General features: G+C 41.4%; 1 protein-coding gene across 3 annotated transcripts in view; it reads right to left on the reverse strand.

Moving 5' to 3' along the window:
- Positions 1–13,748, reverse strand: part of TTC39C (tetratricopeptide repeat domain 39C) — a 78,518-nt gene that overhangs the window by 19,184 nt on the left and 45,586 nt on the right. For all 3 annotated transcript variants that reach the window (XM_081148627.1, XM_081148628.1, XM_081148626.1), the window contains exon 6: positions 12,324–12,492. In XM_081148627.1, coding sequence (XP_081004753.1) covers positions 12,324–12,492 — 169 coding nt within the window. The remainder of the gene's footprint in view (positions 1–12,323; positions 12,493–13,748) is intronic.

Genomic DNA, 13,748 nt, shown 5'->3' on the forward strand with positions numbered 1-13,748 from the left:
TGTTTTTTCAGGGAGAGTGTATGCAGGTGCAATTAAGGATCCTACAATGAGGGACAGTATCCTGGATTCCCCAGGGGGGCCATGAATTCAATCACAACTGTCCTTATAAAAGGGAGGCAGAGAGAGTTGACATACATGGAAGAAGAGGCAGTGTGACTACAGAGGCACAGATTGGAGTGATGTAGCCACAAACCCAGGAATGCAGGCAGCCACTAGTGGTATTAAGAGGCAAGGAAAAGCTTCTTCCTAAAGCCTCCAGAGGGAGCACTACCCTGCCAACACCTTGATTTCATCCCAGTGCAACTGATTTTGGACTTCTGGCCTGCAGAACTATGAGAAAGTCAATTCCTATTGTTTTCAGCCACCAAATTTGTGGTTAATTTATTACACAGTGTTAGAAAACTAATATGGTATATTTCTTTAAAAATTAAGAAGTACCAGTTTTTTTCTGTTACAAGCACTCTAATAGAAAGTACTGAGACCATTACTGGATCTTAATGACATTATCCCAAGAGCAAGCATAACTCCAAAATTAATTCTAGTTCTATTCTGATCACTCACTGAGGAATCACAATGAACAGTTATTGAAACAGTGGAAATGTATTTCCCCTTATTTTTCGCCACAATAATTTAAAATAAAAATGATCTGTGGGAGTTTTTAATAAAATATCCACGACACAACAGAGAAAGGAGAATTATCCTCAATTTGATGATACTGGTTTCCCAGTTCAGTTTTTTAAAGAAATATACATGTCCTGGCCCATAGGGAATATAGAAAATGGGCTAGTACAAAAAAGCCATGAAGCCAAGAATTAGACAGTAAGTAACATATACTTCTGTCTGGTGAATTATGCATTGACATGTTGTGTCACAAAAACTACCTAAAGCTTCAGTTTCCTCACTGGTAAAATGAGAAAAATGTTGGCTAGTTTCATCTACTTCCAAGGGAAACAATAAAGAACAAAAGCACAAGTGTTTGCCAAATTAAATGGAGCATATTTACTGCCAAATTAAACAGCTACTGCACTGTTACTACAGAGATATAGCAGGTTTTTTCAGTTATTTAGGACTTCTTTCTTGATAGGTGCACTCCTAGGCACTTTATAATACTTGTGGCAACTGTAAAAGAGATTTTACTTTCTAAGTGGATGTCACTGGTACGTAGGGAAACTTTGAATTTTTGCTAATTGATTTTGCATATGTCACATTATTACACTCCTACGAATGCTTGTAATTGGTTTTTTTTCTTGGGCTTTCCAGGGATATTAAATTCATTTGTAAATAATGACAGTTATTTTACATTTAAAAAAATAATTTACAATAGATTTAAATACTTGGCCAGGACGGCCAGTTAAAAGACTGAATATCAGCAAGCACAGCATGAATCCTGGCTTCATTCACACTTTAATGAGGATGTTCCAAAGTTGCACCATTAAATACAGCTTGATACACCTTTTAGTAGCTGCCATTTTTACCAAATAGCGTTTCTTTCTATTTCTCATTTTGCTAATAGTTTGCTTGCTTGTTTTTAAGTACATTTTATTAAATGCCACTTGGACACCTATTGATAAGAATATATGGTTTTATCCGTTAATTCCTTAATGTCGGTGGTAACAGAAATGCGTTTCCTGAGGCTGAACCATGCTTGTCTTTTTGAAATAAGCCTTCCTAGGTCATACTACAGCATTCAGAAATACATTATTGGATTTGCTTTGCTAATATTTATTTAGAATTTCCATATTTAGAATGAAGTTGACTTATACTTTTTCTTTAGTGCCCTCCTCTGAGCTTTGGTATCAGATAACACCAGAACTTGCTGACGTGCAGAAAATATTTCCATATTTTCTATGCTCCAGAATTATGTAAATAACTAGTTCGTACTAGTTATAAAGCCATACCTTTCAATGGAATAACTCACTAAAAATGATTAAATTACAATAGTTTTTTTCTTTTAGTGGGCACACAATGTTACAAAGAATATTAAATATTAGTCAATAGTGTCCTGACCAGTGTGGCTCAGTGGTTGGAGCATTGGCCAGCACATCAAAGGGTTGCAGGTTCACGCTCAGGCCCTAGTCAGGGCGAGTACAGGAAGCAACCAATCAATGTGTTTCTCTCACATCAATGTTTCTCTCTCCTCTCTTTTCCCCCTTCCCCTCTCTCTTAAAAAAAATAAATCAATGGGAAAAATATTCCTGGGTGAGAATTAACAAAAATAAAAATAAATATTTAGTCAATAGTACCAGATTTCAGTGCTAAACTTCATAACCAAAACAACTGTGGACTTTCAGGAATATTTATACCCTCAGGGGGCGTTGGTAGAAATTTGGGTAGGTGAGCAGGAAGCAGTAAAAAAGATGGACAAGGAATGGCCAGTGAGCCTGGAGGAAAGCCGGGAGCGAGCAAGATGACCAGAATCTTGGTGGCTCTTTTCAACAATCCGTGTGCTTTCCCGGAAGCCATGCAACTGTTGGAGGTGGAGGCGCCGAAATTGAACCTGTCTGTCCCGACTTGAGAGCCAGCACCCCCCCCCCCCCGCCTCTTCTAGAGCCGGCCTCCCCCCCAGCCAGCCCACCCACAGCGACCACCCACTCATTCGGCCCTTTCCTTTTGCGGCCTTGTCATGCACTCACACTGCTAGCTTCAGGATTCTATTTTCAATTTCTTTCGGGGCAGGGCCTTTTTCTATTTCTCCTGGCATCCCCCAGAAGGCCTTTTACATCATAGGCAACAACTCTGATTCCGCGCAAATAATGGAATAGAGTAGCTATGTTTTCAGCACCTCCATGGGAATGGACGGTAACCCCCTTGAAGAATCAGTGACATAACCAAACGCACCACTGATGGTAGAGGGACTAAATAATGCAAGGGTTACGACAGTTTCTTGGTCTCTCAACAGTTATGCACATTATTTTGACAAAAAATTGTGATGAAAAGTGCTTCATACTGGATTTGCAGTACAGATACAATTCTGTCTGCACGAGGAAAGCCCTGACCAAGCACGATGCACTTTACCGTCTCCACGTCACATTACTTAAGGCTGACATGGAAGTTACTGCCCTGTGTTTTTTTTCCAGTCAGGACACAGGCTCAGAAAGTTTGGACAACCACAGAGTGGAAAAGCCCATTTTGAGCTGAGCTCATGCTTTTTCAGCCACACCATGCCGCCTTTTAAAACCACAGAAAAGGAATGTATATGGAAAACAGCAGTAAATTTAAAATAAATGTGCTTATGTTAAAGATGCTATCAAAGAATTAAACACAACAGTGAAGGAGATAATGCAAAGAATTAACTCAGAGAAACGAAGACCACAGAAATACAGAATACACTAGCGTGCAACAGTCACAGTACTCAAAAGAAGATAGCAGTTCAAGATAAACAGACAAACCTAGAAAACAGAGGGAGAAGATCGAAAATGTGCAGATTGGTGTGAGAGAAACAGAAGCCACGATCAGCAAAGTGACTTTCAAAAGTTTTCCTAGAACTGAAAGGCATTCTCTGTAAAGGATGTCAAATGGGCAAGCTGTTATGTGGATTTTTCCAAAGAGGAATTAAAGACAAGTTGTGAAAAGCAGAAATAAACCCAGGTAGGTAGTTCTGAAGATTAAAAAAAAAACCACAGAAATTTTTATAACAGCTTTGTTGAGAGAGATTCCACATACAGGCACATCTTGGAGATGTTACGGATTTGGCTTCAGACCACTGCAATAAAGTGATTATCACAATAAAGTGAGTCATATGAATATTCTGGTTTCCCAGTGCATATAAAAGTTATGTTTACACTATATTATAGTCTACTAAGTGCGCAGTAGCATTATGTCTGAAAAAAATGTACATACCTTAATTTAAAATGCTATAGTGCTAGAAACTGCTAACCATCAGCTGAGATGTTACAATAATAATACCAAAGGCCTCTCACCCACAGATCACCAGAACCAATATAATAATGAAAACGTCTGAAACACTGCAAGGATTTCCAAAATATACACAAAGACATGAAGTGAGCGAATGCTGTTGGGAAAATGGTGCTGACAGACTTGCTAGACCCAGTGTTGCCACAAACGTGCAATTTGAGGAAAAAACCGCACTGTCTGCAAAGCACAAGAAAGTGAGGGGCAATAAAACATTATATGCTTGTATCGGCGTTTAAGTAGCTTTTAGTATAGTCACAGAACCAGAAAACTTGAAAGCTGGAAGAAATCGTAAAAATGATTAGCCTAGTGTCCCTCAAAGTGTGTTACACTGAACCCTCTAATCATATAGGATGCTGCACACAAAGAATTTTCCTGGTCAAATAAATTGGGTAAACACAGCATACATACCAGCATACTCTTATCTCTGCAACTTTATGTTGCAAAATCAAGTCTCTAAGAGGCCCTCGGATATCCCGACTGGCCTGGCATGGAACCTCTTGCCATGGAACGTGTACAAACCAGTCATCACAGCAGAGCTCTGGGCAGGTGCTTCAGAAAACACCAATCTATTCCAACCCCCTAACTTTCCAGGTAAAAAACAGTGCCATGAACGGTTGCCTAGCTTGACTGAGGTCTCCCAGCTCTTCTGAACTCTCTGATATATAAGCAACCATCGGAAACAGAAGGTTTTCCTGTTTAAGGCAGGGCTGAAACCACCTCCATCCAGCCTGAGTCCGGTGCTCTTTCCACAATGCTGCATTCACATCCAAGCCTGAGGCTCTGAGGCGACATGCCCACAAATTCCCAGAGCGAACAAGTCCTCTACAAGAGACCAGAGGGAAATGAGGACTCCACCCAGATTTAAGTAACCAGTGTGCCCAAAAAACGGTGAGTCCAAAATCATAAAAACAGAGAAGTTCAACATGATACTATGAGAAAATATAAAATTTCATAGAAGAGTTCTGGACAAGAGGTAGGTAAAAGCGAGAAGAGCTATTTCCTAAAACTAGGCTCCCCTCAAGGCGAGTCCACTGTATTAGCATCAGAAGAGAGAGGAACAGAGAATTGGAAGCCTGACTGCATGGATATGACACCACTGAAGCTATAACCCAAGGAAATAACTCAAGGAAAAATATGCTAAGATATTCACTGCAGTACTTGCTGTCACAGTGAAACATTGCGAGGTAAAGGGAAAGAACAACAGTCCAATATCCCCAACAGGGAAATATCAAATTATTAACACAATGGAAATCTAAATAGTCTGCATGCCAGTTATTTATAAAAACTATGTTAACATGTAAACATTAGATTTGTAAACACAACTGAATAGTCTTATAAGTATATATTAAAGATCACAAAATAATTTAAACATAATTATCACTGGCTTATTTCTATGAAGTTGCTTAATGTCTTAAAATAAACTATTATGTATTCGTTTTAAAACGAGAGGCCCTCCTTGTCACCTGCAGCACGCAGAAGGGCATGTGACCACCCACTTACCCGTGATTCAGCATTAATGCTGCTGAGCAGCAGAATCCATTTAGCAGTACTGACGTCAAGGACACCTGACGAGATCATGCACTTAACCCCACCCTTAGGACGGGGGCTAAGATAGGTAAGGGGAAGCTCATCCTCTCAGGCGTATTTAGTGAGCTCAGGGATATGAATCAATATTAACCTTCTACTGGCTTTTCAACCCAACAGCCTGTAAAGACAGAGTTTAAGTCTAGCAATAGCAAATGTATTTAACTTATTGGCAATTTTGCTACCTTCTCATTTCAATGAAGAGTCGTTAAAGCACACAATATGAATTTATCTCCCTGGAAAGGAAAGACAGAGATATCCTCTATCTCTCCTGCACCAGAATCAATCAATCTCTTATTCTGTGTAGTTCTAATAATAAACGGCAACCCAAGTTTTTGGTGCCTGAGGTAATAGAGGGAACCGCGTAGGATGGAAGAGAAGACTTCAATTACCAGAACGTCAGGGAATTATTGCTTTTCCTGCATTGCCTTTTTCCTGCTCCTATAAATAACAACATTACATCATGCTGGCAAGGCACGCTGTTCTGTTCTAGTACACGAGGCAGGCTTGCTCATCAGCAGATGCACAGAAACGCTGCTAACAAACAGCTCTGCCGAGGGTCAGCGTGCCCCAGAGCCGAGGAACGAGGAGCGCAGGTCCCTCTCCTCTGGGCCTGGCACCTCTCCCCCGGCCCCTACTGCCCACAGCCCCGAGGGCCTTCTGTCTCTTCCCCACCTGATAAAGTAACCACCAGTGGGGCCAACATCCACTTTTCTGTTCCTGCCACAGTCGTGAGCTCATGGGCTTAAAAGCAACACAGACGTCCCACTTACTCTGGGGAGCACCGATGCAAAATGTAACTTTATCGTTAAAAAGGTCTAGAGAGAAAGCACTACAGCCAGTGTTTAATGGTGCCTCGGACAATTGAAGATACCGGCAGGAAAGTGGAAAGGGTTCCAGAGACAGGCCCACGCACGCTGGGTGGATGTGTGAACGCCTTTCACACGGAACTTCACAGGCAACAAAAGAGGGCTGGAAAGCCCTATCCTCTGGGAAGGGACAGGGACATGAACATGGGGAGGGTCGGCTGTCAGAGCGCTCCCTGCAGACACTGCTCATGAGAGAAACCACATCCTATCACACCTTGTTCAGCAGGAAGGGGGAGGGGACAAAACAGGAGCAGGCCGCAGAGAAGGCGTTTCTCAGAAAGGCCAAGGCAGGCAGGTTCAGAAGAGACAGGCCGCCTGGTGGGGGCACAAGCACAGAAGGCGGCGGCCCCCTAACTTCTTCCTCGGGGCCCGAGGCCTCGGCCGGCTTCTGAACAGATTAGTCCTCATGGAGCAGCACTGCAGCTGCTGTGAGTCTGAGGGGCAGTTCTAGTCAGGAGCCTACGGGGCTGAGCCTGCGGAGCGGGGGCTCCCGTTTTCCCATCTCCCAGCGAGGGGCACAGACGTCATTTAAATCCAATTGCTTTTTACTTCATTTGCATGTATTTAACTCATTTGAGTCACACTTCTTTAGCCAGCACATCAGAATTTAAATATCTGATTTGGTGCCCTCTGTAGGAGGCCGTCCTCTTATTGTCGAGACATTTTTGTATTTTCCTCGGAATCGGCTTTAGAAAAAGGTTTTAGGTGCCACACAAGAAAAGTGGACAGTCCTTGATAACCAACTTCCTTTCTTAACAAAGAAATGATGTCACTCACATTGATCAGCGGATTTCCTGCCAACAGACTCATGTATTCATTCAACAAATATACACTGAGGGCCAGTCTTGTGCTAGGCCCAGAATTCTGTTCTTAAAAACCAAACCCAAGGTTTAAAATGCCAGCATGTAGGATATTCAAGAAGTATGAGTCCAAGCTCAGAAGACAGTTTCATAATAAGAGTTCTCAAGTGCTTACATAATAACTTCATTAGAATATGTTTATATTTCATTCATGCAAATATTTGCACATTTATGAGACAGATGAATGAATAGACTAATGTTAACGATTAGTTTCACTGCAAAATAGATGCACTACATAAAGTGTTTATACGGAATTATGTATACACTTGAAGCCAAACACATGTGTCTGTATATTACATACTAAGTGGAATGCTAAAACTAGAGAGGGAAGTCATAAAAATCTGTATTGTTTAGAGAAAAAAGAAGACTATAGAGAAATAAAAACAGTTTGTTAAAATGTAAACTTGTTCTTAATACTTTTTAAATAAGCAAGAAAAATAATCACTTGTATATTAATGGACTTACTACCATAGGCTTAACTGAATGAAAATTCATAAAAATATAAAAATTCGAAACTATCAACTGACATTTTAAAACTGAGATTACTACTTAACCCATGGGTCAACTTCCTAGTAGTTGTGTACATTGTGGAAATTTACGGAAAAGTAAATATATTAATTGTACAGTACCTACAGCCCCTATAGCTACATGTACACCCATTTTTTCTAATCACAAGCCTTGCTTTACTGACAGCTCTCAACACTAAAGAAAGGGATTTCTCCCGAGAGGAGAAAAAAGGGCGAGGAAATGTGACAACCCTGCTTCCCAGGCGTAAGCACTCAGAATAACCGCCCTCCGATCACCACCACTTGAACAGCATTTATCACATGCTAGGTACTGTAAGAACCAACTTATTCCTCACGACATGACAGTCACAAGGGAGAGGTCAACCGAGACAGGACAGGCAGTAAGGACAACCAAGAGGATGGAGAAGACTGGAGGTGGGAGCATGCAGACACGCAGTGGAGAGCAGCCAAGGGAGTAAAAGAAAATTCTGCAGCTTGGCCGACGCATGTGCTTGTGCAGTCCCAGGGAGCAGAGCTACCCGCCATCCTGAGGCACAAATGGGCCCCACACGCCACCAAAGTAGGACTCACTGCTCCCGTCAGGTTAGGCCATAACAGCAAATCATGAAGCCACTACAATAAGGGCTACGCAGGTGGCAGGACAGGAATGGAGATGTTAAAGACCATCTCCCCATACAAATTGCCGATAATTTGACAATAACAAGTACAGGAACGAAAACTAGCCAGCACACACTGAGCTGGTCACCCTGTGTGATGGCCAGCGAACACAACAGCAGCTGCTCAAATAAGTTTGCAGATTCTGAGTCACTGAAGACATTAAGTCAGTGTCATACCACGCACCTGCCCAAATTAGAGCCCCCAGACCATGTTCTGTGATTGTTAATGAAAAGCTCTTAAGGGGCCCTATCTCTGACCCAAATGCGACTGAGAAGTAAAAGATAATTTGCAAGCAAATTTGTCTACTGAGCCGCGCGTGTTTCTTACAAAGCCTTTGACAAGAGCCAATCACAGCCTCTGGGCAGAGTTCCTCATCTGCAAATCAAGGATGTCACCACCTGATAGCTGCCTACAGGGTTAGCTGGAAAGATTAATGAAAAACCAGTGTCTGGGCGCCTTAAGGGTATTACCAATAATATTTCAAGTTAGCCCTAAAATCCTTTCATCCCCTGGGCCTTTGGGAGGGCCAAACAGACATACACATCACAGTTCACTGACCCTCAGGCTACAGCTTACTAAACAAGCAGTAATAGGTCTTTTTTCTTAAAACTATCAGTTGGGTAAGCAAGCTGCTCACAGATGTTAGAAAAAGTTCTAACATCTACTGCCACATGCAGATCACAATTATTTCCCTTAAGAGACTGAATGCCTGTACCTCCCCAAATCATATTTATAAGAATCTTTTGATGGCACTGTGGCTTCCTCATTGCTAGAACTGTCCCAACAACAGTGAACGATGACTTACTTTAGCATTTGCTCAGTCCCCAACAGGAACCAACTGTGGCACAAACTAAAACCGCACCAAATTCAATTTTGGAGGAAAAGGTTATTAGTTTAGCTAAAAGGTTATTAGTTTAGCTAATTTTCGTTTTAAATAAAAAAATTAAAACGGCAAGTTTAACAAAATATAAATCCTGACTTTGACACTTCTATTTAACAGCTTCAAAACCCAATTTAGAGCACTCATTGATCAGTGGCATAAAGAGAATTCTGGTGAAAACCTGACGCAAGCCGCACACAGCTGTAAATGTCAGGCTCTCACCCCAGCCAGCATCTGGGCTGAACACTGAACTTAGGGTCATGTTCAGAGTTATTCAAGATGTATAATGTTTTCTTTTTCAGAAATTTACATCTAGGAAAGCATTTACCCTGCACCCAAACTTTCATTTCAGAAATGAGCACTGAAGTGAGAAGGCTTAGTCAATTTAAAATTTCCTTTTACAGTGTTATTTCCTCCTGCACAAACCCAAGGGATTAGGGAAACTTTAATAGCCTGAACATCCTTTCCTACACGTAGGACCTTAACCTTGAAACAAAAGATTGATCAGAACTATATTTTTAAGGTAGTGTAACCGTGTAGAAACTTCATTTCTTTTCTTTCCTTTTTTTTGGTCAATCCTCACCTGAGGATATTTTTTCCATTGCTTTTCAGAGATAGAGGAAGGAAGGGAGGAGAGAGGGAGGGAGAGAGGAAGGGAAAGAGAGAAAAAGAGAGAAACATGGTTATGAGAAGAGATACATCAACTGGTTGCCTCCCGAACAGGCCTGGACCTGGGGCAGGGAGCTAAACCACAACCCATGTATGTGCCCTTGACCGACAACTGAACCCGAGGCCCTTCCGTGGGTGGGCTGATGCTCTAACCACTGAGCAACGCTGGCCAGGGTGAAACTTCATTTCTTTACTATGACTTTTTCTCCCTTCTTTCGATTCAAACTGGCCTCATGCAGCACCCTGACTCACCCGCCTCCTCCCCTGCACGACCAGTTCCTTAATCATTAAGCTCTCAGGACGATGAGGTTCTGATCAGCATCAGGTAATCTTTTTTAAAAAATTTATTTTTTTTAATTGAATTTATTGGGGTGACATTGGCTAATAAAATGATACGGGTCTCAGGTGTACAATTCTATAATACATCATCTACTGTATTACATTCACCACTCCAAGTCGTCTTCTTCCATCATCATTTATCCCCCCTTTATCCTCCCCTATGCCCCTTTCCCTCTGGTAATCACCATGCTGTTGTTTATGAGTTGTGGATGCTTTTGCTTAACCCTTTCATCTTTTTCATCCAGCCCCTCAACTCTCTCCCCTCTGACAGCTGTCAGTCTGTTCTCTGTACCTATGAGTCTGTTTCTATTTTGTTCAACATCAAATAATCTTAGACACAAAGCCTTGGGTCTGCTGACCACAAAGACAGAGTTATTTTTAGTTAACTAAAGATAACAATCTAGGCCTCAGTTGTGTTTTGGCTCCTGGCCCAGTAAAGCAGTGAAAACAAATGAAGTGACCTCATGGCTGACATCAGGACCAGATGCAATGATCAACTACCCCCTCGCCCTAGTGCCAACCAATCAGTAGAGACCATGATCCTAACTCCCTTAGTTACCATAATTAATTATTTTACCCCTAATATAACCCACTCACTAGAAAGCCACTGGGGAGCCAGGTCTTCGAGCATTAGCTGGACTGTGACTCTGAGCGTGGTCCACTTACTAAAAATAAACCCTTTCTTTGCTGCAAGCTCCTGTTCGTGTCCTATTGGGTGTTGATGCGTATAGACATACAGACCCCTTTAGCCTGGTAACAACAGCAACAGAAAAAAAAAGAGAGAAATCTAACTGAAGGTGCATGAGCCTAAATGCAAAGAAAACCAGTTTCCAGGTAACCAGAAGAAAAATAACTTGGACATGGGTTTAAATAATTCACATCCTGGTGAGCTTTCTGTGCTTCAATGATAAATTATTAGTATAATCCCTAAAATACAACTTCCATATTTGAAAGAGAGGAGTTGTCAGATTTCGGGAGGTACTTCATGAAGAAATTAAATTATTGGGGAAATAATATACACTCCACTGCCAACACACACACACACAAAGTGAGTGAACAAAACATCCCTGTGCTCATGACAACATTCCTAGGCAAAAATCTTCCAAAGCACTCGTGCAGTTTGCTGGGGCTGACTTCTGCAGAGAGCCTGGCTACTACAGGACAGAGGCTGTTAGAACCTCTCACTGACTCACTACCAACTGTTGGTGAGAATATGGGTTCACCTAGCACACAGCCACCTTCTTTCATATGTATGATTTCTCATGAACATTTTCATTTTTGTTCAAATCCTTATGTCCCCAAGCAGACAAAAAAAGGTGCAAAGAAGTAGAGCAACCTGGCCCCTCACCCCCTCTCCAAGGTCAGGGCATGTTCTGTTTCTGGAATCAGAGAGCCTGGCCTCACTCGCTGGGTGAGCTCGGGAAGTCATCTGAAGCCCTCTGGGATCCCTTTTCTTTTCTATAAAACGCTGATGACAATTTCACATCTATGCCATAGGGTAGTTCTGAGGACTGAATGGGATAGCATGTATGACACTCCGGGCACAGTACGCAGCCAAATGAAGCACACAAAAAATAAAAGCTACTATGACTTCAAAGCTGATGCTGTCCTTGACATTTAACGTAGTGACTTGTGTATAAAAATCAATTGTTAGCCAAAATGAAAATTTAGAAGTAGATTATTAGTAATTCCAAGAAAGAGGAAAAAAATGTATTTTGTGTTCTTCAACTAAGAGACTTTCTAATGCTCCCCTGCCTGCAGCTCAGAGTATACCAGTCTCATCTCATTACCCACAAGGAATCTCACCCCTGCTTCACCCATGTCTCCCGAACAGAAGGCAACGGACTGACATCCTAGGTTCCTGGAAGAGTCTTTTGAAGCAATGATATAACGAAAGGCACAAGAACAAGCTGTTCCTCGGCCCTCTGACATTCGGGCTCATTGTGATACTAGTTCCCAAGAGAGAATTACAGATGAGATCAACAGGCAGCTTTCTTTTTAAAAAATGGGGAAGGCACAGTACCTCTAATCGTTGGATGCGTCCTTTGAAAAACATAAAGAGGGAAGAATTTGGATAAGCAGCTTCTTTTTTGAGCAGGATTTCCTTCGCTTCATCCAGGCCTGCTTTGTTATCACTGCCATCCAAGGCAAAGAACGGGCGGACTACAGTGTGATACCAGAGCAGAGCTAACCTAAAGGAAGAGGGAGAGAAACTTTGAGCAAAAGACTTTGCGTACAGTACTTCTACTTCTAAAATATCAGCATATGCTCGTCCAATGCGCACTCCCTCCAAAAGCTTACTATGCAAACAGAGTATCTTGCCCCATGTTAATTTTATCAGTATTTGGAAAACTGCAACTTTAGTACACATATAAATCAGCATACTCCCATCAGGTGAGAAGAGAACAGCTGAGGCTTCTAGGCGAATCTCTCCACCTTACTCATCAGTGCACAAATTAGAAACAGTAACTAGTTACCATGAGTTTACTGTCCCCTCATAAGGAAAGCATTACATTTTGCAAAAGGAAAATGTTTCCTCTGTGTTCACAAAAGTTAGGGTGTACATCTCAGAATGTGAATTTAAATACAGAAACCACAGGCAAAATTAAACTTAATCGGGTTAAAATATAAATGAGAGGTCCAGATAAAAGGCCCTTTCTCTGGCCTTTGAGAATGCTCAATTTAAAAAACAACTAAGTGCTCAGCAGTTGAGCATCGACCTATGATCCAGGAGATCTTGGTTCGATTCCTGGTCAGGGCACATGCCTGGGTTGTGGGCTTGATCCCCAGTGGGGGCGTGCAGGAGGCAGCCAATCAATGACTCTCTCATCACTGATGTTTCTCTCTCTCTCTCCCCTCTCCCTTCCTCTCTCTGCAATCAATAAAGATATGTTTAAATTTTTAAAAAGTACAACTTTTAAAAAACAACTAACTAAATTACTTAAAATCCAGTCACTTCAAATTCATCCCTTTCAAAAAAAAATGCAACCTTAAACTAGGTAAACAAGGTAAGATTCATTGGGATCTGCTTTAATGAACAAAAATGTTTAACCAACACAACAAATGTTTATGTAAATGTGTGCTTCTAGCATACTCATAAATTTGGTTCTCTTTTGATCAGGCTAATATACATTTATTAATTCAATCCATTCTTTCTCAGAAAAAGATACAACCAGACAAATTATCATACGTTACAAATCCGTTAAGTCAAATTAATAAAGGACCATTGTTTGTGTAATTTAATGAGTTTGGGGAGGCACAAACATTTTTGAAGTGAGAAATTAATGATCTCTTTAATAGCTACTGCTGGTTAAGAGTTAACATCCAAATTCCTCAGTACTGACATGAGTAGAGAAACAGAGCTCACTTAAGTTCTCTGTGACATCAACGTTGTTTGGAAACATTTTGACAAGTGATATAATGTCAAAGGACATCCAGTGTCTGGTAA

The sequence above is a fragment of the Miniopterus schreibersii genome (genome assembly GCF_964146895.1).
Source record: "Miniopterus schreibersii genome assembly, chromosome: 10".
NCBI classification, from domain to species: Eukaryota; Metazoa; Chordata; class Mammalia; order Chiroptera; family Miniopteridae; genus Miniopterus; species Miniopterus schreibersii.